Source organism: Mobula hypostoma, chromosome 7 (genome assembly GCF_963921235.1).
Source record: "Mobula hypostoma chromosome 7, sMobHyp1.1, whole genome shotgun sequence".
NCBI lineage: Eukaryota > Metazoa > Chordata > Chondrichthyes > Myliobatiformes > Myliobatidae > Mobula > Mobula hypostoma.
In genome coordinates this window covers 162,527,677-162,553,623 of record NC_086103.1, presented here as the reverse complement: position 1 = coordinate 162,553,623, position 25,947 = coordinate 162,527,677, and the positions used below count along the sequence as shown (strand labels likewise).

The 25,947-nt window shown below is 44.3% G+C and overlaps 1 protein-coding gene across 9 annotated transcripts in view; it reads right to left on the bottom strand.

Annotated features, from left to right (window-relative positions):
- Positions 1 to 25,947, bottom strand: part of LOC134349718 (CRACD-like protein) — a 207,782-nt gene that overhangs the window by 89,469 nt on the left and 92,366 nt on the right. For all 9 annotated transcript variants that reach the window (XM_063054466.1, XM_063054467.1, XM_063054472.1 and 6 more), the window contains one exon: positions 5,582 to 5,658. In XM_063054466.1, the coding sequence (XP_062910536.1) occupies positions 5,582 to 5,658 (77 nt within the window). The remainder of the gene's footprint in view (positions 1 to 5,581; positions 5,659 to 25,947) is intronic.

Sequence of the window (25,947 nt, the reverse complement as noted above, 5' to 3'; positions counted from 1 at the left end):
AGGCTGAGAGCAGAGTGCAGGAAGTAGACGAGTAGGAGAAAGGCTGAGAGCAGAGTGCAGGAAGTAGAGGAGTAGGAGAAAGGCTGAGAGCAGAGTGCAGGAAGTAGACGAGTAGGAGAAAGGCTGAGAGCAGAGTGCAGGAAGTAGACGAGTAGGAGAAAGGCTGAGAGCAGAGTGCAGGAAGTAGACGAGTAGGAGAAAGGCTGAGAGCAGAGTGCAGGAAGTAGACGAGTAGGAGAAAGGCTGAGAGCAGAGTGCAGGAAGTAGACGAGTAGGAGAAAGGCTGAGAGCAGAGTGCAGGAAGTAGACGAGTAGGAGAAAGGCTGAGAGCAGAGTGCAGGAAGTAGACGAGTAGGAGAAAGGCTGAGAGCAGAGTGCAGGAAGTAGACGAGTAGGAGAAAGGCTGAGAGCAGAGTGCAGGAAGTAGACGAGTAGGAGAAAGGCTGAGAGCAGAGTGCAGGAAGTAGACGAGTAGGAGAAAGGCTGAGAGCAGAGTGCAGGAAGTAGACGAGTAGGAGAAAGGCTGAGATCAGAGTGCAGGAAGTAGACGAGATGAGGTCTAGAGCACATGACACAGGAGCAGAGTTAGGCCATTTAGTCCATCGAGTCTACTCCCCCTTTCAATCATAGCTGATTTATAATCCCTCTCAACCCCATTCTCCTGCCTTCTCCCCGTAACCTTTGATGCCCTTAGTAATTAGGAACCTATCAACCTGCGTTCTACAAAAAACACAATGACTTGGCCTCCTCAGCCATGCATGGCAATGAATTCCACAGGACCTCTGAAGAAGTGACAAAGCACACTGATGAAGGTAGAACAGTTGATGTAGTGTATTTGAATTTCAGTAAGGCAGTAGATAAGTTTCCCAATGGCAGGATCATTCAGAAAGCCAGGAGGCATAGATTCCAGGGAAATTTGGCTGTGTGGACACAGAATTGGCTTGCCTATAGAAGGCTGTGTAGAAGTAGATGAGGGGTTTCCCAACCTGGGGTCCACACACCCCTTGGTTAATGGTAAGTTTCTATGGCACAAAGTATTTTGGGAATCCCTGTGGTAGATGGAAAGTATTCTGACTAATAGTGTTCTACAGGGATCTGTTCTGGGACCTTCACTCGTGATTTTTATCAATGACTTGGATGCGGAACTGGAAGGTGGGTTATTAAATTTACAGATGTCACGAAGGATAGTGGAGATGTAGATAGCGTGGGGGTGGGGGAGGGGTCATTGTAGGTTACAATGGGACATTGACTGGATGCAGAGATGGGCTGAGAATTGGCAAATGGTGTTCCACCTAGAAAAGTGTGAAGAAATTCACTTTAGATGGTCAAATTTGCAGGCAGAATGCAGGGTTAATACAGGATTCTTAGCATTGTGGAGGGACACAGGGATCTTGGGGTCCATATCCATAGACCCCTCAAAGTTGCTACGATTGTTAACAAGGCGTATGGTGTGTTAGCCTTCATTATTCAGGGGTTGTGTCCAAGAGCTGTGAGGTAAATGTTACAGCTTTATAAAACCCTGGTTAGACCAGACTTGCAATGTTATGTTCAGTTCTGGTCACCTCATTATAGAAAGTATGTGAAAGCTTCAGAGAGGATGTGGAGATTTATCAGAACGCTGGTTGGACTAGAGGGCATGTTTTATGAAGATAGGTTGAGTGAACTAGGGCTTTTCTCTCTGGAGTGAAGGAGGGTGAGAGGTGACTCAATAGAGGTGTTTAAGATGATAAGAAGCATAGAGTGGATAGCCTGAGACTTTTTCGCAGGGTGAAAATGGCTCATACAAGGGAACATAATTTTAAGGTGGCTGCAGGAATTTATAGAGGAGGATGTCATATGCAAGTTCTTTATGCAGAGAGTGGTCGGTATGTGGAATTCACTTTGTTAAACAATGTGCCTCTCACTGGCATCAAGGAAGTGATTCAAGCTCCAAGGGTATGATTACCACAGCATGCATCAGCCAGGGCACTTAAATCCTGCTGATTACCTTGCTTACAGCATCCCTACTTGTCAAGGGTGCAGAGCAGGACACTGTGCTGGGTATTATGTGAGTGCTCATGTAACCAAGGACAATAAGTGAAACTGAAGCTGTAGTGAGGAAAATTCAATTCTATCCATGTATATGAAAGTAATTCAGTCACAAAAATGAAAACAGAAAGATCAAGGAGAACATCACAATCTTTGTACTTCAAATTACAATTACACCTATCTCAGTCTCGTACTGCCAGGTCATTGATGTTATCCTATTATCCCTACCAAAATGTGCTGTGGATGTCACTTGCAGAGGTCAGAGTAATCAGGAAAATTAAATAATTGTTTAGGAGAAAGGTACAGCACCCAGGTTTAGATTGTTTGATAAAACGCAAACAGCAATATCTCAGCTAACCACAATGTCACGTCTACAAGTACTAATACAAATGTCAGAATTATCCCAAGGAGTGTGGGGTGATGTTATTGCTGGTTTTGCACGTCTACACCTTGGTGATCATTTGTTTGCATTTTTGCTAACTACAGTATACTCAGTGGCCACTTTATTAGGTACAGGAGCCGAACCTGGTGTGGTCTTCTGCTGCTGTAGTCTATCCACCATGGTATACGAGGTGTTGCTCCTCCAATCTGAGTTTGGCCCACTCCATCTTCAGTCCTGACGAAGGGTCTCGGCCTGAAACGTTGACTGTTTGTTTCCACGAATGCTGCCCGACCTGCTGAGTTCCTCCAGCGTGTTGTGCGTGTTGCTTTGACCCCAGCATCTCCAGAGTATTGTGTGTTTACTACCACAAGGTTTGGTGTGTTGTGCATTCAGAGAAGCTCTTCTGCACACCACCATGTGGTTATTTGAGTTACTGTCATCTTCCTGTCAGCTTGAACCAGTCTGGCCATTTCCTCTGATCTCTCTCATTAACAAGACATTTTCGCCCACTGAATTACCACTCAGTGGATGCTTCTTGGCTTTCCAACCAATCTCTATAAACTCTCAAGACTGCTGTGCATGAAAATCCCAGGAGGACAGGCTGGTCTGAGATACTCAAACCACCCTGTCTGGCACCAACAATCATTCCACAGTTAAAGTCATTAGATCACACTTATTCCCCATACTGATGTTTAATCTGAATAACAACTGAACCTCTTGACCATGTTTGCATGCTTTTATGTCGTGAGTTGATGTCACATGATTGGCTGATTTGCATTAAGAGGTGTACAGGTGTACCTAATAAAGTGGCCACTGCTTGTACATTCCCCATGGCAGCATCAATAGTTTCATTTCTGCAAAAGCTACCATCTCAAAGCCGTGTACCGTTTGGTGCTCTGCCAATTAGGATGGATGCAATAATGCTCAACAGGGATTACTACAAGAAACGAGCACACTGCAAGATAACATCAGCCAGGAGAAAGCAGCCTGCTTCATTGGCACCTTACCCATCACATAAATATCCCACCTCTCCATCATAGGGCCCACTGGCTACGGTGTGCATCGAAGTACGCTAGAATTAGTTGTCTAACCTGAAGGGATTTAAAGATTTGCTTTATTTGTCACATGTACATTGAAACATACAGTGAAATGCACCATTTGCGTCAACGGCTAACATAATTCCAAATATGTGCTGAGGGCAGCCCAAAAGTGTTTCCGTGCTTCCAGTGCCAATACTGCATGCCCAGATCTTACTAACCCTAAATGATGTGTCTTTGGAATGTGGGAGGAAACTGGAGCATCTGGAAGGAATCTACACAGTCACGGAGAGAACGTACAAACTCCCTACGGAGAGAATCCCGGTGGCTGTAAAGCATTGTGCTAACCACTACAATAGCATGACATCTCGCCAACACACTGCATTTACCACCAAGAATGGCAGGAAGTTGAGAACAATGTAATCTGCATTTCACCATCCCTCTCTTGCACTATCCCAGCCAGGGAACGAAAGTGCTGGTCTAACTCCAGACGACATACACTATTCATTAGAAGTTAGCTCCAGAAAAAGGGCCACATTCAGACAATACCCAACACAATATCCTGTTCTGCCACTGCTTGATAAGTGGGGGGGATACAGACTTAAGCTAAACACTTCATCCTTCAAAACACTCAGAATGAAGTTAACTATCGGTGAATCTGAATCTAATAGCCATTGAGCAATGGCTCCCAATACATGGAAAATGAAGCCTCTGAGCAGCAGAATATTGGCAGCAGTACTGTGTGATGGGAGCTGATTGGCTGAAGCCCTTTCCTCATCTGATGGATGTGTTGTCATACCCACATTGTTGAAGGATGACTTGGATGTGAGCACAAATTGTGACCTATAATTCAATGACTGGGCGATACTGGTTCTGGGGCAGAGCTGACTAAAGTCGATCAGTTCCCCTGTATCCTGTAGATTAACTCCAATCCAGTGGGAAGCATTGAGATGGGGCAGCCTTGCAGTCAGGAAGACTGAAAGGAGGATTGTGTGAGCTTTGCTTAACCACACTCCACATGCCATTAAATCAGGATTTCTATGTTTTGATGCCACCCTGTGAATTGTGCACAACAACAGCACCCCTTTGCCACCAACTTGGTCCATGTCTAGACCAGGAGACATAGGAGCACGATTAGGCCATTTGGTCCATTGGGTCTGCTCTGCCATTCCATCATGGTTGATTTATTATTCCCTCTCAACCCCAATCTCCTGCCTTTGCCTCATAACCTTTGACACCCTCACTAATAAAGAGCCTGTCAACCTCTTAACTTGACTTTGCCCTCTGGAGATAGACTCTCCCACTACTGGGAGAATACTCTCCAGATTCACTCTATCCAAGACCTTTCAGTATTCCACAGGTTTCAATGAGACCCCATACCTCATCCTTCTAAACTTCAGCAAGCTCAAGTCCAGAGCCATCAAATGCTCCTTATACGTAAACACTTTCATTCCCGGGATCATTCTTGTAAACCTCCACTGAATCCTCTCCCTCAACAAAACATCCTCCCTAAGATACTGGGCCCAAAACCGCACTCAATATTCCATATGTGGTCTGACCAACACCTCATGAAGCCTCAGCATCATAATGTTGCATTTATATTCTAGTTCTCTCTAAATGAATGCTAACATTGCATTTACTTTCTTTACTACTGACTCAACCTGAAAGTTAATCTTTAAGGAATCCTGCACTAGGACTCCTTCTGCACCTCCGATTTCAGAATTCTCTTCCCATTTAGAAAATAATCTATGCCCTTATTCCTTCTACCAAAGGACATGACTATACAACACACACAAAATGCTGGAGGAACTCAGCAGGCCAGGCAGCATCAATGGGAAAAAATACAGTCAACGTTTTGAGCCAAGACCCTTCAGCAGGACTTGGCCCAAAATGTTGTCTGTACTTTTTTCCACAGACGCTGCCTGGCCTGCTGAGATCCTCCAGCATTTTGCGCTTGTCGCTTGGATTTCCAACATCTGCAAATGTTCTCCTGTTTGTACATGATTTTACACTTCCCCACACTGTATTGCACCTGCTCATTATAATTACTTCACACCCTTCAGCAGTTAAAATGTTTTCTATGAAAACTAAAGCAAAAGCTTGCACATTTCACAGAGGTGATAAAGCTTCTTACCTGAGCTATCTTCCGTGGGCCCTTCAGCTTCCTGCATCTTGGGGTCTGTCAAACCAGTAGCCATTAGGGTGTTCTCACTGGGGAAAAAATAGAGGGTTGTTAATTTTTTTTGGAATCATTGTTTTCAAAATGTTGTGAAACAATAATTTTGTTAAATTTAATCTTCATGCTATAATCTAGTCTTTAAAGACACTTTCTCCAAAAACTCTCCACATTCTCCCCATTTCTTTCCTGAAATTGGGAATCTCTTCATGGAGAATGGAGGCCTCATCCAGTCACTACTGAGTTGCTCTGGTCAACATATGAAACAGCATTCTCAAAGTTCAAAGGAAATTTATTATCAAAGTACATACATCTTACCATATACAACCATATCTTACAGGCATTAAGAGCAGAACAAAGAAGTACAATGGAATCAATGGAAAAACTACACACAAGCAAAGACTGACAAACATCCAATTTGTAAAAGAATGTTTCTCATTATAATTTAATCACACTATAAATGCATAACTTTTGACTGAACAGCAAACTTTCAGGAATTCTAAAGCACTATCTGAACAGAGAAATATAACCCAGGAGATGATGGTTTTACTGAGAAACCAGTTCCTTTTGTAAACCATGAATCCATCCGATCCATATAACTCACTCCTCTCTGCAAGGCAAGAGGCTTCAATACTTCCCAGTGCATTTTCACATTTCCTTCTGACACAGAAGTAGCCATTCGGCCCATTAAGTCCAAGCTGGTTCATTCTATTCCGCTGCTTATTTTCCTTGTAATATATTCTTCCCACTTGCCATCAATTCTACCACTCACCTCGAGTATACAAGAGGCAATTTACACTGACCCACCTAGCTTTAGAATGTGGGAAGAAACCAGAGGAAACCCACATGTCCACACAGAAAGCGTGCAAACTCCTTAAAAGCAGCACCAGACTCCTGTTGTCAGCATCTTGAATGGACCTCTTGTATGATAAGATGGACTCTTGACCATTATCAAGATCGTTATGATCTTGCACTTTATTGTTTACCTGTACTGCACTCAGGTTTTACACTTTATTCTCATTGTTATCGTTTCACCTTGTTCCACCTCAATACACTGTGTAATGACTTGACCCGTATGAACAGTATGCAAGACAGACTTTTCACTGTATCTCAGTATATGTGACAATAACTGTAACACTATATTCTGTACTCTGTCACTGGTTTTCCCTTGTACTACCTCGATGTACTAAAGTGATAAAATGATGGCGTACAAAACAAAGCTTTTCACTGTACCTCAGTCTATGCAAGAATAAACCAATTAACCAGTTTAAGATCTCTGAAAGGTCACTTATTTCCTCTACAGTAATCTATAAAATATTAAGATTTTCATATTTGGCCTCTTCATTTTCATAAATTATCTTCAAAATTATGTTGGAATAAATATCCCATTTACTCACAAGCCTCCACTGGACTTTCAAAACATCACTAGTTTAAGATATTGGCTGGCTTCTTCTGCATTTCTGGAACTTTCCATATTTCCAAAGATTTTCCTTTTGATTTTACTCTCAGTATCATTCAATTTTTTTAAAACTCAAGGTTAAACCATTCTATTAGATGTCATAATCAACTACTGAGGTAAACACACATAATTATCATCACAACTGCCTTCGCTGCATGGCTCGACGATCAGCCAATATGCTCATAACTGTGCAGATCTATAGAAATCTAACTAACACATTGCTTCCTTCAGTGCGTTAAGAATAATTGAGAAGTTCCAAGCTAATCTGCTGACAGTAATTTGCAATATTACATCCCAGTGCAAGCCCTTTCTTTTGGCCCTACAGAACAGATTTAATGAAGAAATAGATGCATTTTTATTGCTGAACTGTTGAAGGATTTAGGGTTAACAGCTGCAGCGAGCTGATAAAGTACAAACAGATTTTGCTTTGCTGTACTTTTTAATTCAGAGTACATGCGCTGCAAATCGCAGATAATGAGAAAGAAAGGAAGTCCCAACGCGTTGAAAAATCTGTTCATAATATGAACCAAACTGAACTGGAAGAGGATTTGAGTACAAGAGACATCTTTCTCCAATTATCTCAGGCCCTGGTGAGACAGCATTTAGAATATTTTATACTGGTCTTATCTCTGCTTAAGGACGGGTCTACTTGCAATAGAGGATTTGCAACATTTACCTCACCGATTCCTAGGATGGCAGATTATATGTACAAGAAATTTAACATGTTGAGCCCAGACTCTTGAGGCTGCAGGGGTTCCCAAACTGGGGTCCACAGACCCCTCAGTTAATGGTAGGGTCCTTGGCATAAAAAAGATTCGGAATCCCTGCTTTAGAGTTTAGAATAGGGGCAAACTTATCTAAACATACAAAGTTATTATGGACATGACAGAGTGGATGCATGATATTTCCCTCAGCCAAGGCAATGAGATTTAGTGAAAGAAATCTAAAAAGGGGTCAGACACTCTAGAAGGAGACAAGAAGAAGCAAATCTTTGGAATCCACTTGATAGAGGGAAATCAAGGCTCAGGCAGTGTATACATTCATGACAGAAATCAATGGATTTCTGAATAAGAAATTTATTAATGGTGCAGGAAATAGTGAGGCAAAAGGTAAGCCATAATGGAGAAAGGCGAAGGGGTCAAATAACTTGCTTCACTTTCTTATTAAAGTCTGTCAACACCCTTGTGGCCCATGCCGGTTTCCGTGGCGTGAAGCAACTGAGAGTACGAGACACTCATACTCTTACCTGCCACCCGCCCCCCATCGGATAGGACGCCAGCCTATCGCGAGGTTAACCCCCAGCATTTTTGCCGGTACCCATTTTCAGCTGGGTAGACCTGGAGCATTATGTGGTTAAGTGCCTTGCTCAAAGACCTCGGCTGAGGCTCGAACCCATGACCTTCAGATTGCTAGTCCCACGCCCTAATCACTTGGCCACGTGCCACACTCACTTTCTTATACTGTATATTTATGCTTTTATGTAGAAGTACATTATAATATAATGATTATATAACATGCAACTCAGTGGGATTCAAGGAAATAATCAAAAACTTAACCCTTAAGTTTAGTCCACAACATAACTAAGTAACAGCAACAGGGGAAAATGAACTGCTGTTGATGCAGGTCTATCTCCATCAGAAATAGGTATCGTGGTTTCAAGCTCTCAATTGTCAAAAATGGAAGCTTGTGGTTTTTCCTTCTTGGCCTGGTGTGTAGTTCAAATTTTTTTTCTAATGGAGACAAAAATAAATAGATTTTCTCCTCAGTTTAAATAATCCACTCCACTAATAGGAAGGTTTGCTCTCTTTAAAGTCAGCAAAACAATGCCCTGGGATAGGAGCCACTGGGTACTGGAGAGTCAATCCCCCTTCATAACAGCAAACGTCCATGGCTTTTTCTTCTTCCCTTAAGAGATGGATGATCCCATCAGAATAACAGAAGGCACTCTGATGCAGGGTCTCAACCAAACTGTCGACTTACATTACTTGCCTCCACAGTGGCTGCTTGACCCACTGAGTTTTTCCAGCAACCTGCTTTTTGTTCCACATTCCATCATGTGTGGCTTTTGTTGTCTTCACCCTGAAGCCTTGTCTTTTTAGTCACATCATTGGGACTACCCAGCTCTCCCCAGGCAGTACACCATGAAATAATGGCCTGCTTTGGGTGAAGTTATAGATAGATAGATAGATATACTTTAATAATCCCGAGGGAAATTTGGTTTCGTTATAGCCGCACCAACCAAGAATAGAGCGTAAATATAGCGATACAAAAACCACCAACAATCAAACAACAAAATGCAAACTATGCCAGATGGAAAATAAGTCCAGAACCAGTCTATTGGCTCAGGGTGTCTGACCCTCCACGGGAGGAGCTGCACGTTCGATGGCCACAGGCAGGAACGACCTCCCGTGCCGCCCAGTGTTGTATCTCGGTGGAATGTGACCAAAGCCCAACAGTAAAAAGTTCAATATCCAGTCTGCAAACACGTTCCTCGATCGTAATATGCCCCGGTTTGCACCATCTGTTGTTAACCAGATCAGTAAGCACCCAACTCCTTTACGCTTACCGCTCAAAAAACGAGCTTTGGGGTGAGCATCTTTGATCTTCTCCAAAATTACGTGACGGTTTCTGATAGAAATCTAGAGGACAAAGCTGACTTTAGGCTAACATTGTATCTCACAAAGAGAATATCCAGATATACAGTGGTATGCAAAAGTTTGGGCACCCCTGGTCAAAATTTCTGTTACTGTGAATAGCTAAGCAAATAAAAGATGACCTGATTTCCAAAAGGCATAAAGTTAAAGATGACACATTTTTTTAATATTTTAAGCAAGATTACTTTTTTTATTTCCATCTTTTACAGTTTCAAATAACAAAAAAGAAAAAGGGCCCGAAGCAAAAGTTTGGGAACCCTGCATGGTCAGTACTTAGTAACACCCTCTTTGGCAAGTATCACAGCTTGTAAACTCTTTCTGTAGCCAGCTAAGAGTCTTTCAATTCTTGTTTGGGGGATTTTTGATATTTCATTATAATTAGGTCATCTTTTACTCGCTTAGCTATTCACAGAAATTTTGACCAGGGGTGCCCAAACTTTTGCATGGATGCATGGCTGGGTAGTAACGGAAATGCTCAAACGCACATAGCCTCTGCCGCTGTGCATCTGGAATTGGACACATCTCGAAAAAGTTTACCAAATGGAAACGTGAAAGATTTTCTTTGTTGTACTGTATTTCATTATATTTCAACTAATAAACAAAATCAAAAGTATGTGATTTTTTCAATTTTCATTCTAAATAGTCATAGTATTCATATTACAAAAAAAAACATTTGGAGTGCCACGCAGTTTTCAGGCTGCATAAAAATTTCCTGCTCAGAGCAATAGTTGACCCACAGAGCTGCAAAAAAAACATTAGAGGGAACCGTTGATCCCAGCACCTCTTCTTGAGGGTCACCAAAAGGACAAATATTAAACCCAGCATTTTAATTGAAAGTTAAACAATACCCAGCCAGAAATGAACATTAAATTACAAATAATTGCAGAAAGTGCAAAGAGTTGTGTAGTTGAGAAATTTCACAACAATAAATCAGTCTGGCTGCCTCACACTCCATCTGATTTTCTCTTCTAACAAAATTGGACTGGATCTGATATAGCACAGGGTAAAGAAAACAGGCCATCAATTCACTGTGGTCTACTGGGCACTAAAATTAGGACTTCTACTCTCCAGGTCTCAAGCTGAGGCTACAAAAACACTGAACATTGGTCAGACTGGATCCTTAATAATCAGGCACCCATCTGGTGAAAATAGTAATTGGTAAAAATGTTGAAGGGTTTCTTCAGTTCTCTGAAAACATGCATGTCAATGTCAGCAAAATACTGGATTATAAACACAGATATGTACATATACACTCAGTGCCTAGTTTATTAGGTAAATCTGGTCACTACTGCAAATATCTAATCAGCCAATCATGTGGCAGCCACGTAATAAAAGCATGCAGACGCATTCAAGAGGTCCAGTTGTTGTTCAGACCAAACATCACAATGGGGAAGAAATGTGATCTAAGTGACTTTGACAGTGGAATGGTTGTTGGGACCAGAGTATCTCAGAAACTGCCAATCTCCCGGGATTGTCACGCACAACAGTCTCTAGAGTTTACAGAGAATGGTGCGGAAAGACAAAACACATCCTATGAACAGCACCTCTGTGGGTGAAAATGCCTTATTAATGAGAGAGGTCAGAGGAGAACAACCAGACTGGTTCAACCCGACAGAACAGCGATGGTAACTCAGATAACCACGCATTACAGCAGTGGTGTGCAGAACAGCATCTCTGAATGCACAACATGTTGAACCTTGAAGTGGATGGGCTCCAGCAGCAAAAGACCACGGACATATAACTGTACCTAATAAAGTGACCACTGAGTGGTAGCTCGCTGTAGATTTCCCTCCCTTCATAGTCTTCAGCTAGCTTTTCCCGTTCTCCGGTTCATGCAGTGCACTGGTGTATTACTGTGCACAGTCCCTAGTTGCTACTCCACAATCAGACTAGATCACAATCAGATCTAGTGACCTCTATGCCCGCCTTCACCTGCTCAATTTAAATCAGTTACTATACTGGATCATTGTGTCACGTATGTTATTTCCTATCTCACTTTACTCATCTTTTTTCTGTTCTGGAGGGGAGGAGAGGGGAGGGGAGCGGAGGGGAGGGGAGGAGAGGAGAGGGGAGGGGAGGGGAGAGGGGAGGGGAGGGGAGAGGGGAGGGGAGGGGAGAGGGGAGGGGAGGGGAGAGGGGGGAGGGGAGGGGGGGGGGGGGAGGGGAGGGGAGAGGGGAGGGGAGAGGGGAGGGGAGAGGGGAGGGGAGGGGAGAGGGGAGGGGAGGGGAGGGGAGGGGAGGGGAGAGGGGAGGGGAGAGGGGAGGGGAGAGGGGAGGGGAGGGGAGAGAGGAGGGGAGAGGAGGGGAGAGGAGAGGGGAGGGGAGGGGAGGGGAGGGGAGGGGAGGGGAGGGGAGGGGAGGGGAGGGGAGGGGAGGGGAGGGGAGGGGAGGGGAGGGGAGGAGAGGAGAGGAGAGGAGAGGAGAGGAGAGGAGAGGAGAGGAGAGGAGAGGAGAGGAGAGGAGAGGAGAGGAGAGGAGAGGAGAGGAGAGGAGAGGAGAGGAGAGGAGAGGAGAGGAGAGGAGAGGAGAGGAGAGGAGAGGAGAGGAGAGGAGAGGAGAGGAGACTGTGTGGCGTGCTACTCCTCACACAGACTTTTTCGCCGTTTCTTCCCCTTTTGTTTTACGAGGTCGAGTTGCGGTCTCGACACTCAACCCGGCACGGATGGAAAGCGTGCTCGGGAGCGGACTCAACCAGTTTTGAACCCGGGAACCTCCGCTCCTGGGTTCGGCGTCGATGCCATTACACCACCAGCCGGCCCCTCTTTTCCTGTTCCAAATCTTTTTTTTAAAGGACAAGCACCTTTTTTAAAGCCCTTCATTTTACACCCTTAACATTACGGTCAAATCATGAGGGAGGATATGGGATTTAAGAATTAAGAACAGCATCATGGCTGATCTCATTGTATCTGCTCCAGTTTGTCTACTGTCACAAGAAATCAACAGCAGATGTGATTTCTCTGGCCCTACACTCTGCTCTGGATCATCTGGACAACAGGAGCTCGTATGTCAGGCTGCTGTTCATCAACTACAGCTTGGCGTCCAACACAATCATCCCACCCAAACTCACCATCACGTTTCAAGACCTGGGCCTCTGTACTTCCTGCACTGGATACACGATTTTCTCATTGGCAGACCTCAATCAGTGAGGATTGGTAACATGTCCTCCTCACTGATTACCAACAAAGACACTTCAAAGCTGCTTTCTTAGCTCCCTGCTCTACTCTCTATGCACACATTGTGTGGCTAAGCACAGCTCCAGTGCCATCTTCAAATTTGCCAGTGACACCACGTTGTTGGACGAATCACGAGCCAGCTTACTGGAGCGAGTTAGGGCGCCAGGTTGAGTGGAGTCACAATAACAACCTCTCGCTCAACGTCAGCAAAACTGAAGAAATGATTAGTGGCTTCAGGAAGGGGAAAGAGGAACAAAAAAAATCTAGTGAGTGGTAGCTCTGCGGGCGTGAGGTCAGAGGAAAATACCCAGTCTGAAAGGAAGGTGACGGTAACTCAAGTAACCACATGTTACAACAATGGTGTGCAGAAGAGCATCTCTGAATGCACAGCACGTTGAACCTTGAAGGGGATAGGCTATAGCAGCAGAACACCACAAAACATACAGCAGGTGCCTAATAAAATGGCCACTGGGTGTGTAACATATACAGTTAGAGACACAGCTCATTAAGCTGTAACAAGTAAAAAAGGAAACTAAATCTCCTAAATCCAGAGATCATCCAAGTGTGGAAAGGTCCTAAAACAATCCGCCATCCCAGTAGCTGACTTTATTTAAATTCAATTCAGTTAGCTTAAGATTCCAGAAGGAGTGCAATCATTATCAAATGTATTAAATTAGTTAATTTTGATCATCTGTAAACCCTAAGGGACTTTAAAAGAAGATGGTGCTTTATATCAAAATTATACACCTGTTAGTTGTGGCACTCAAAAATTATTGAGAAACTTAAATGTAACCTGGACATTAATCATCTATCCTTTTTCCAATATATACGAGGAAAATCCTATTGTTGTTCCTCTTGGAATTCTAGGCAAATCCTGCAGCTGTAATGCACCTTTGCCTGGGGCTTGTAAGCAGTTGGGTAGGACAAGCAAGAATCCACCCTGGAGACATGAAATGTGTAATCGATGTTTCCTGAAGCTTTGAAAGTGTCATATGACTGAGCTGGGATTTCATCTGAAAATACTGGGTCGGAGCATGTCATCAGGTAGCTGGGAGCTCCAAAGTGTGCAGCAACACATTCAGAACTTTGCCAGTAGCACAGTGAGAAAGCACAGGACACGCCAGGGTCAGGTGCAGCCACAGGTGTATCTGACCTAGCACTACACCTGTAACCTCAACACCAAATTCAGAAGCACCCAACACACAAAGCTGACGGGATTAATAGCTGATACACCTGGAGCAGTCATGTCCATCTGAAATGGATACCTGATCTTCAAAGGTTTAACAGAGAGTTTTGATTATTTTTATATTTGAGTAGAGGTGTGTTTTAAATCAAATACCTGTATAATATATTATAAATAAACTTACTAAGTTTCCCCATCCTACCCCCAATAATTTTAGTTTCTTTTATTTAAATCAGGTTTGTCTGTTTTCGGATGTCTCTGATAAAATTACCAGAGCCATTCAAAAAGAGCAAAACAGGCCTGTGGCAAAACCATTCATTAAAGGCCGGCAGAGTAATGTTGGGGGCAGGGTCACAGGATGTGATGTGGAGAACCATGGTCAACTTCCTTTCACTGATCCAAGACTTCAGGTCACTGGGAGCAACCTGATCGTCAAAGAAAGATGCAGCCGCAAGTCCAGCACGAGACAGATCACATGTGACCCAAATCGCCAAAGCAAAGATGACATATGTGGGTAAATGGGACTAACATAGATGAGCACAGGGCGGTGCAGTAGTGTATAAGCCGGCCTGGTAGTTAGCACCACACTTTACCACGTCAGCGATCACCGAGTCTGTAAGGAGTTTGCTTGCTCTTCCCATGATGGCAAGGGCTTCCTCCGGGTGCTCCAGTTTCCTCCCACATTACAGATTAGGGTTAGTGAGGTTTGGGCATGACATGTTGGCGCTGGAAGCATGGCGACACTTGCAGGCTTCCCCCAGCACAATCTTCAGACTGTGTTGGTCGTTGACGCAAATTGGCGCATTTCAACGTGCGTGTGACAAATAAAGCTCATCTTTACTACGGACAGCATACACGTGGTGGGCTGAAGGGCCTTTTTCTGTGGTGTACAACTCAGTCAGATTTATTATCACTGAGAAATCTATTGTTCTGTGGCAGCAGTATAGTGCAAGAATAAAAAAAGTTATTATAAAAAAATAAATAAATAGCAAAGTAGTGTACATAGGCTCATAGATTCAATGATTTCATGATATACTTATTAGGAGTTGTTAAGATGGCTGTCTTCTCACTGTATTAAAGCAACTGGGACATGGGCCTCCAGGGTCTGTTTTCGCCACCTCAGGCATTGGACCTAAGAAGATGGCAGGTGGGTATTATCATGCCAAGACTAGAAAGCTTGGTGTATATTATTTAAAAACGCAAACAACAGGAATTCTGCAGATGCTGGAAATTCAAGCAGCACAGTTGTCTAGGAGAGGTGCCCACAATAACTGGCATCAGACTGGGAGCTCAGTTATACAGGCTGAGTGATTAGGCACCAGCGATCTCATCAGAGTAGGGAGAGGTGGGTAAATGGTTAAGTTCTGATGATGGGCCTCGGATCCAAACTGTTAACTCAGTTTTGCATTCCACAGATTCTGCTTACCTTTCTAGACTCTTCCTAATGCTTTATATTTCAGGTCCCTTCATATTTTTTTGATTTTCAGATTCATTTTGGGTTCAGATCAATTGGAAAATTGTTAGAGATGGAAGGGGAAAAAGTGGGGCAAGAGGTGTTTTGGGTTGGCAAATCATTAGATTCCCTCATTGGGGAGGAAATGGGTCGAGGTACTAGGTGAATGTCACATCTAGAGGTGGGAATAGGAATCTCGCCTGGTGGTGTTAGGGAGTAAGCAAATCCAGACGTGGGACAGGGGAAAGAGGATATACAAATTCTTCTGTTTTCCTTTTTGATCCTCTATGCACGTGACATACCATTGCATGGAGAAGCCACACGGGCATCCAGTGCCACACAGAGCACAGCTGGATAACACTTCTGTGATGTCCATGCACACACATGGCTTGTGTTTTATGTAGACTGTGTATGCACAGACCGATGAAGTCTGCCTCCATGCCACTTGATGAACTGGACACAATAGAATTTGAAGATGCTGGAAATATTGAACAGCGCACACAGAAGGATGGAGAAACTCAGCAGGCATCTTAGTTTTAGTTTCTTCTCCTTCTTTCCAGTCCTGAGGAAGGATCTTGGTCCGAAAAGTTGACTGTTTATTTCCCTCCATATATGCTGCTGACCTGCTGAAATCCTCCAGCACTTTATGTGTGATTGAATAAGCAGGTCTGGAAATCCTCTTTCCTCTGTCACACCTCAGGATTTCCTGATGTTTATTTCCCTTTACGTTTGAGTTTTTAAATGAAAATTCCAAGATCAAGCTCACAAATAGGCAATCCTTGTCCAGTCACTGGGTAACCCATCTCATTTGGCCAGTGTTCTAACCATTTCTTTCCCGCACTATGCCAGAGGACATTGGGACATCATCACACTGCCTCAAAGCACAAACTTCTGGACATTAGCTTGGGTGAACAAAGTTTGGTTGCATTTACTGCTGATGCTAAATTGAGATCCTCAAAAAATAATATGCATTTCACCATATCCCTGCTGAAAAGAGCATTCAGGTAGTTCCTTCTTCTTAGGCAGTACCTTAAGGTCAAGGAAGATTTACACCCAGCCCAGGTTTGAAGGTTCTGAGGTGGCTAATGGGGCTACTGCAAGAACCACAGAACCTTCCCCAGATGGGGCAGGGTGCAACAGACAAGGCAGGCAGGTGTGTAGTTTTACGAGGTTCTTCTGCTGTCTATGGCAGGTGTATGCATGTGCTCTACATTCATGGCCTTGTGTATTTTTAATGCCAACCAAATGCTCCTTCTCTATTTTCAGCTGTCATGGGCCAGGGAGTCCCAGGACAATAAGAATGTTGCACATCTTCAAGGAAACTCAGCATATGGAATGGATATTTCCCTAAGTCTGTGAAGGATGAAGTGTGAAAGTGTGAATAGTCTTGTATCTGAAATTTTAAATCCACCTCTCTGCCCACAGGTGCTGCATATAGTGCATGTTTCCAACAGTTGCTGTTTTATTTCAGAAAACCAGTATCTACAGTTCTTTTCCCCTTTTTCCTCAGCCTGCCTGATAATCTTCTCCCATGACAGAGCTTGAAATAGTGCATCTGATTTGGCAGTCTGGTGTCAGGCATGCAAACAATGCAACTTACACACAGGTACCAGAACCAGTGTTGTTTCCAATGGGATTTCACCTAACTTCAAGCATCCCCCAACACCTTGCTGGACAGCAGCCAGAAAAGAACAGCAGTCCTCAAAACACATCCTCTACCCAGTAGCAGTTCACAGTCTAGCTACCACGGAAGATATCGAAAATGAAAGGCACAGGCTGGCAGCTCCCACACCCACTCAAGGAGAAGTGTATTCCTGGTCTTCAACAGTTTTAATCCCTTTAATTACTGAAAGTTATCGTAGCATTGGAGGCAATCCGAAAGTGATTAACCAGTTTAGTTCCTGGGACGAGAGAATCATCCCATGAAGAGACACTAAAAGGTTTGGATATATACTATTTGATTAGAATAAAGAGGGGTGACCTTATGGAAATAACAGAGACACAAGAAGGCAGAGGCTGAGACCTTTTTCCACTATTGGGAAAGTTTCAAACAAGGGAACACAGTCACAAGTGGCTAGTCATTTAAAACCAAGATACATGGAAACGTCCGGAATTCTCTACCTCAGAGTTAGGACGGCTAGATCTATTTTAATGTAGAGGTAGATAGATTCTTGAAAGTTGGGGGAATTGAGGGTTAAGGCAAACTGGCGCAGAAGAGAGGTTGAGAACATCATGCGTGATGTGAAGCCATGATCACACTGAATGGGAATATCGGCTTATTATTGTCATATGTACTGACAGACAGTGAAAAGCTATTTTGCATGTAATCTACAGTGTACATTTCACAATAGTACACCGAGGTACTAAAAGTGCTGTGCAGGCAGACCATAAAGTACAAGGCCAGAGCGAGATAGATTAGGAGGTTAAGAGTCCATCTTATTATGTAAGATTATTCAGTGGTCTAAAAAGTGAGATAGAAACTGCTTTTAGCCTAGTGACCAGGCTCAAGAGGACAGTAGCCTATTCCTGCTCCTGTTTTCTGTCCTTGTGGTCAATGAGACACTTGTCAGAAGGTCCTGTGCATCAGATGTGCAAGGAAAACAGCCAGGCTGTCCCAAAAAAGAAACTTCAAGAATAACCTCCTCCAGGAGACTCCTCACACAACAGAGCAACACCAAAAGCTAATTAATTTCTCTCACAAAATATGTCAAGCTGATTTACCCACGGAGTGAAAATCGTCGCATGGGATATTTTTATCAGTTCATGGTGCCACTCAAAAGGAGAGAGACATTTTAGAAAGTATTTGTTGAAAGTGGAGCTGTGATCAATTCTCTCATGTTTTACATTCACTACAGGTGAATCTACACAGCAGGATTCAAGGGAATTTCAGACATTATGTAGCCTTTCTTGGCTAATTATTGGTACATTATACTAGTCTTCAGAATTACTTGGCTTGCATTGGAACTGTTATTTTGTAGATTAAATCAGTCTCTCTATTAGGAAACCTCTTACACCCCAGGTGGCTAATGATTACATCCGCCATAGGTGAGATTGTGGATACTGGGCAGGGGTAGGGGTATCAATCTTGTACCATTTTCCTCCTGCATTCTTTCTGCTGCTCCTCTCCCGACTCCATGGTCCTCGGGTTCTGGGACACCTCGCTTCTCCTCCCCTGGCACCTGCTGCTGTCATCTGTTTGCAAGATTGTGCAGCTTCGATAAAGAAGTCTACACATCTTGCTGAAACCAAGTGTTTTCTGCCCATATCCTGGTACCTGCTCGGCTCTCATTGTATCTGCTCAGCTGCTCAAAGTTCCAGTAAATTTTATTATCAAAGTACATAATGTCACCATATACAACCCCAAGGTTCATTTTCTTGTGGGCACACTCAACTAATCCATGAAAATATTAACTATATCAGAATCAATGAAAGTCCACCTAACTAGCTACTGTACAGAGAATTACCAATTCATATGGGGTGTATGGGGTGTCTGTAAGGGGGAGCACCTCTGGTGGGGGAACATGTCGTGTCCTTTTCAAGGCGGTTAGTCCACCTTTGGTCCCCACCTGGCACTCAGCTCTACCTGTGGCTCCCCGTAGCTGTTTGCATGCGACAGCGGCCACACCCCGGGCAACGGCTTCGACAAGCCGGCTAAACCAGGTGAGGGCAGCCGACGGGTCTCAAACCCTCGGTGAGATAGGGAGTTGTCTGTCCCAGCAGGTGAAGACAGACTCCGGAGGACTGAGCGGACGAGACCAGCGGAAGGTCCAACGGTCAAGAAGGCGGTCTCTGCAAGTGTCATGGAATGTGTAGAGCAGGACAAGACACAGAAGACGTCCTGGTCATCCACTGCGCCTAGTCCCATCTCCAGCCGTCTCGACTCTGTCTTGCCACTGGATCCAGATGGGAATTGGGAAGAGAGAGTGAGGCTGACGCTGCGCAACTCTCCCTCACTTAAATCCAAACCACGCGCACGTCTCAACACCATCATAATGGTGTCGAGGTCGACATCGACGATGGACGAACATAACATAACCAATTCATATATGTAAGTAACTCTGGGCACATTGTGCCAGCCACAAACACCTTATTAACACACAGAGACTGCAGATGCAGGAATGCAGAGCAACAATTTCCATTATCCATCATCTACAATCTCTTGTGTCTCCATCATACTGTTCTACTGTGAAGTCTCTTCAAATCATGCTAAATTTGAAGAAGATTTAGTCCTCTTATTTGAATAGGTACATGGATGGGAGGGGTACGGAGAGCTATAGTCCAGGAACTAGGGAGATTAATAGCTTGGCATGGACTAGAGGGGCCAAAGGGCCTGTTTCCATGTCTCTCTTTGACAGGCAGTGTTTCGATTTACCATTTACTTCCCCACCCCAGCCCTGCCCCCAAGATGTTGCTCAAACCACGAGGCTCCTCCAGTGGACAATTTATTGCTACCCATTTACCTCCACCCTTGCCTTAACTCTTCCCAGACTCTGCCACTCACGTACAAGCCTGTGGCTAATTAACCCTACCAGTCGAAATATTGGAGGAAACTGGGCAAACAGGGGAACACACAGTCACAGGGAGAGCATGAGAAGTCCATGCACAGTGGCAGAGGTCAGGATTGAAGCCTGGTTACTGGAGCTGGGAGGTAGCATCTCTACCCACTGTGCTCCTGCTGCTTCAAGTGGAAGAGTGCAAACAGCCAGGGGAGAGGAACTGGTGAAAGAAACGAGATCAGGCAAGGAGCTTTTCCTCATAAGAGCACAAGACACAGGAGCAGAATCAGGCCATTCCTTCATGGCTGATTTATTGTCCCTCTCAACCCCATTCTCCTGCCTTCTCCCCATAACCTTTGATCCTCCTATGAATCAAGAACCTATCACCTCATACCCAAACCATCCGGAATGTGGTTGAAATTATAATGGGTGACTTCAATCTACATGTAGACTGGGTGAACCAAATTGGTAAAGGTGCTGAGGAAGAGGATTTCTTGGAATGTATGCGGGATGGTTTTTTGAACCAACATGTCGAGGAACCAACTAGAGAGCAGGCTATTCTGGACTGGGTTTTGAGCAATGAGGGAGGGTTAATTAGCGATCTTGTCGTGAGAGGCCCCTTGGGTAAGAGTGACCATAATATGGTGGAATTCTTCATTAACATGGAGAGTGACATAGTTAATTCAGAAACAAAGGTTCTGAACTTAAAGAGGGGTAACTTTGAAGGTATGAGTCGTGAATTAGCTAAGATAGACTGGCAAATGACACTTAAAGGATTGACGGTGGATATGCAATGGCAGGCATTTAAAGGTTGCATGGATGAACTACAACAATTGTTCATCCCAGTTTGGCAAAAGAATAAATCAAGGAAGGTAGTGCACCCGTGGCTGACAAGAGAAATTAGGGATAGTATCAATTCCAAAGAAGTAGCATACAAATTAGCCAGAGAAAGTGGCTCACCTGAGGACTGGGAGAAATTCAGAGTTCAGCAGAGGAGGACAAAGGGCTTAATTAGGAAGGGGAAAAAAGATTATGAGAGAAAACTGGCAGAGAACATAAAAACGGACTGTAAAAGCTTTTATAGATATGTAAAAAGGAAAAGACTGATAAAGACAAATGTAGGTCCCCTGCAGACAGAAACAGGTGAATTGATTATGGGGAGCAAGGACATGGCAGACCAATTGAATAATTACTTTGGTTCTGTCTTCACTAAGGAGGACATAAATAATCTTCCAGAAATAGTAAGGGACAGAGGGTCCAGTGAGATGGAGGAACTGAGTGAAATACATGTTAGTAAGGAAGTGGTGTTAGGTAAATTGAAGGGATTGAAGGCAGATAAATCCCCAGGGCCAGATGGTCTGCATCCCAGAGTGCTTAAGGAAGTAGCCCAAGAAATAGTGGATGCATTAGTGATAATTTTTCAAAACTCGTTAGATTCTGGACTAGTTCCTGAGGATTGGAGGGTGGCTAATGTAACCCCACTTTTTAAAAAAGGAGGGAGAGAGAAACCGGGGAATTATAGGCCGGTTAGCCTAACGTCGGTGGTGGGGAAACTGCTGGAGTCAGTTATCAAGGATGTGATAACAGCACATTTGGAAAGCGGTGAAATGATCGGACAAAGTCAGCATGGATTTGTGAAAGGAAAATCATGTCTGACGAATCTCATAGAATTTTTTGAGGATGTAACTAGTAGAGTGGATAGGGGAGAACCAGTGGATGTGGTATATTTGGATTTTCAAAAGTCTTTTGACAAGGTCCCACACAGGAGATTAGTGTGCAAACTTAAAGCACACGGTATTGGGGGTAAGGTATTGGTGTGGGTGGAGAATTGGTTAGCAGACAGGAAGCAAAGAGTGGGAATAAACGGGACCTTTTCAGAATGGCAGGCAGTAACTAGTGGGGTACCGCAAGGCTCAGTGCTGGGACCCCAGTTGTTTACAATATATATTAATGACTTGGATGAGGGAATTAAATGCAGCATCTCCAAGTTTGCGGATGACACGAAGCTGGGTGGCAGTGTTAGCAGTGAGGAGGATGCTAAGAGGATGCAGGGTGACTTGGATAGGTTGGGTGAGTGGGCAAATTCATGGCAGATGCAATTTAATGTGGATAAATGTGAAGTTATCCACTTTGGTGGCAAAAATAGGAAAACAGATTATTATCTGAATGGTGGCCGATTAGGAAAAGGGGAGGTGCAACGAGACCTGGGTGTCATTATACACCAGTCATTGAAAGTGGGCATGCAGGTACAGCAGGCGGTGAAAAAGGCGAACGGTATGCTGGCATTTATAGCGAGAGGATTCGAGTACAGGAGCAGGGAGGTACTACTGCAGTTGTACAAGGCCTTGGTGAGACCACACCTGGAGTATTGTGTGCAGTTTTGGTCCCCTAATCTGAGGAAAGACATCTTTGCCATAGAGGGAGTACAAAGAAGGTTCACCAGATTGATTCCTGGGATGGCAGGTCTTTCATATGAAGAAAGACTGGATGAACTGGGCTTGTACTCGTTGGAATTTAGAAGATTGAGGGGGGATCTGATTGAAACGTATAAGATCCTAAAGGGATTGGACAGGCTAGATGCGGGAAGATTGTTCCCGATGTTGGGGAGGTCCAGAACGAGGGGTCACAGTTTGAGGATAGAGGGGAAGCCTTTTAGGACCGAGATTAGGAAAAACTTCTTCACACAGAGAGTGGTGAATCTGTGGAATTCTCTGCCACAGCAAACTGTTGAGGCCAGTTCATTAGCTATGTTTAAAAGGAAGTTAGATATGGCCCTTGTGGCTACAGGGGTCAGGGGGTATGGAGGGAAGGCTGGGTTCTGAGTTGGATGATCAGCCATGATCATAATAAATGGCGGTGCAGGCTCGAAGGGCCGAATGGCCTACTCCTGCACCTATTTTCTATGTTTCTATGTTTCTATGAAATAATACCATTGAAAGAACAAAGGACTGAAAAAGATTGTAGCTTTATGACTAGGAGGTGAGACTAAATCGATAATTGCAAACTCCTCATGATTCAATAAAGGCCTTCAAGGAAGGAAGCCTGCCAGCCTCGCAGTCCAGGTAAACTGACTCAACAACTTTACAAGGATTTGTAAGCAGCTCCAGCGCACAGAAGCCCAAAAAGCCAATGTTCCTCATTCAAGTAGGGTGGATGAAGTAGTTTCTGCACATGATACATATGAGAGTCTTCCCTGAGGCAGCAGTGGGCAGAAAATTAGGAGGCAGGACAGAGATCTGCTGCACACACACAAAATGCTAGCAGGATTCAGCAGATCAAGCAGCATCTATGAGGATGAGCCCCTTGAGGATTGATGAAGGGTTTTGGCCTGAAACGTTGACTGTTCATTTCCACACACAACACGCTGGAGGAACTCAGCAGGTCGGGCAGCATCCGTGGAGACGATCAGTCAACGTTTCAGGCCGGAACCCTTCGTCAGGACTGAAGAGGGAAGGGGCAGAGGCCCTATAAAGAAGGTGGGGGGAAGGTGGGAAGGAGAAGGCTGGTAGGTTCCAGGAGAAAAACCAGTAAGGGGAAAGATAAAGGGGTGGGGGAGGGGATATGCAGGAAAGGTGAAGAAGGAAAAGGGGAAAACACAACGGGTAGTAGAAGGAGGCGGAACCATGAGGGAGGTGATAGGCAGCTGGGGGAGGGGCAGGGTGAAATAGGGATAGGGGAAGGGGGGGGAGGGAATTACCAGAAGTTGGAGAATTCTATGTTCATACCAAGGGGCTGGAGACTACCTAGATGGTATATGAGGTGTTGCTCCTCCAACCTGAGTTTAGCCTCATCACGGCAGTAGAGGAGGCCATGTATGAATATATCCGAATGGGAATGGGAAGCAGAGTTGAAGTGGGTGGCAACTGGGAGATCCTGCCTGTTGTGGCGGACAGAGTGGAGGTGCTCCACGAAGCGGTCCCCCAATCTGCGTCAGGTTTCACCAATGTAGAGGAGGCCACACCGGGTGCACCGGATGCAATAGATGACCCCAACAGATTCACAAGTGAAGTGTTGCCTCACTTGGAAGGATTGTTCATTTCCCTCTTCAGATGCTGCCTGACCTGCTAAGTTCCTGTGCATTTTGTGTGTGTGTCGCTGAAAATTTACAACATCTGCATAACTTCATGTCACAAATCAGCTGGTGTGGTTAGAAAGACAATTAAAAAAAAAATTGGGTCAGTGGAAGTTCCATAGTGACAGCAAACCAAGCAAGTGGGAGCAGCTAAAGATCTTAAGACATCGGAGCAGAAATAGGCAATTTCTTGCAGAACGATACTTTCAACCCTTCTTGCTTATGCCAGTGCACTGAAAGAGTTAATCCCACTCCCCTGCAATCCCTTCTGAATATCAATGAGACCATTTCAACCACCTTTCAGAGAGTGCACTGCAATGCTGCATTAAAAGAGAAGGCTCCTCATTTTGCCTTGGGTTCGTCTGCTGATTAATACAAATTTATTGTCTTCTTCTTACTAACCATTCGGCCCTTATTCACATCTTGGGCATTGTTATTAAATTTCCTGAGCTGTACCTTCAAGGTGCATTACATTAGCAATACTACTGCACACTATTGCTGTTATAACTCTCCATCTGTCTTCCAAGGTTGACGTTAATAGTTTGGGGTCTACTATTAGATTGGTGTTTAAAATTAGTTGTCACCTGCTGCCAATTACTGGAGTCCAGTCTCTGAAAGCATTAAGCTGCTGCATAAATCCACAGAATTGGCGAATTTTCTTTGCAAAGTACCTGGCAAGCACATTTGAGAAAACCCATTAAGATCTTTAATTAAGCACTTGAAATTAGTGTTTTAAAAAAAATTATTGGCTCTCATTTATAATGTAATTTATTCCTTGAGTTTTGCAGATCTCATGTTTGAAACTAACCTGGTATGGATTGTAGGCGATGAAGGTACCAACTAAGATTTTGTTGTTGTTCAGTCGTTAAGTCAAGTCCGACTCTTCATGACCTCATGGACCATAGGGTCCATAGGGTTTTCATGGCAAGATATGGAAGGCCTTTCTTCCACACAGATACTGCTGCTGCCCAGGTTGGGACCCGGCTGGGTTCGAACTCAGGACCATCTGCCTTCAAGTCCAGTGCTGATCCCACTACACCACCAGCCGGCCCACACCAACTGAGACAGGCACCTACTAATGCAATGACTTCTGATTAAGGTGTATGAATTTAGTCAAAATAGTAAACCATCAGTAAACATAATATCTTAAAAAGTGTGTGATGGGCTAAGTGCGTGGCAACTCAGCTAATAACAAAATGGCACGGCAAAGAGGTGCAGCCACGGTGCGAGTGGGCCAGTGCCGGAGTGGGAATCTGAGGCTTCGGCGAGGAGACCCAGGTGACGAGCAGGCAAGGCAATTGTATAGTAGTTAAATAAAAAATTCACCGAATTTCAACTAACTTAGTTGATGCAGAATCAGGCGATGTGTTGTAGCTGCATAATGCAGGAGCTGGCGGGACCCCATCGTGGTTCCTGGTCACCACATCTACAGCAGGCGCTGGCTGCTCGGGGAACTCAATCGATGACCTGGAATCTGAACTTCGAACACTAAACTGCGTCAGGGAGGGGAGAGTTACCTGGATTCTCTGTTTCAGGAGCCAGTCATACTCATGAGCTTAACTACTTGAAATTCAGTTTTGTGGCCAGGGACTAGAGGGTGTGACTGCAAGTGAGGCAGGTAGGGGGATCCCAGAGTAGTTCTGGAGGAGCCTCAACCCTTGAACTTGTCCAGCTGTTGCTCCTTGTGTGGATAAAATTGGGGGCAGACTGAACTGTGGCCATGTGGTTCAGGGAACCCATCAAAAGGGGCAAGGAAGAGAAATTTAGTTCTAGTTGTAGATAGTATAATTGGGGAATAGACACAATTCTCTGTTGCAATGATTGAGAGTCCTGA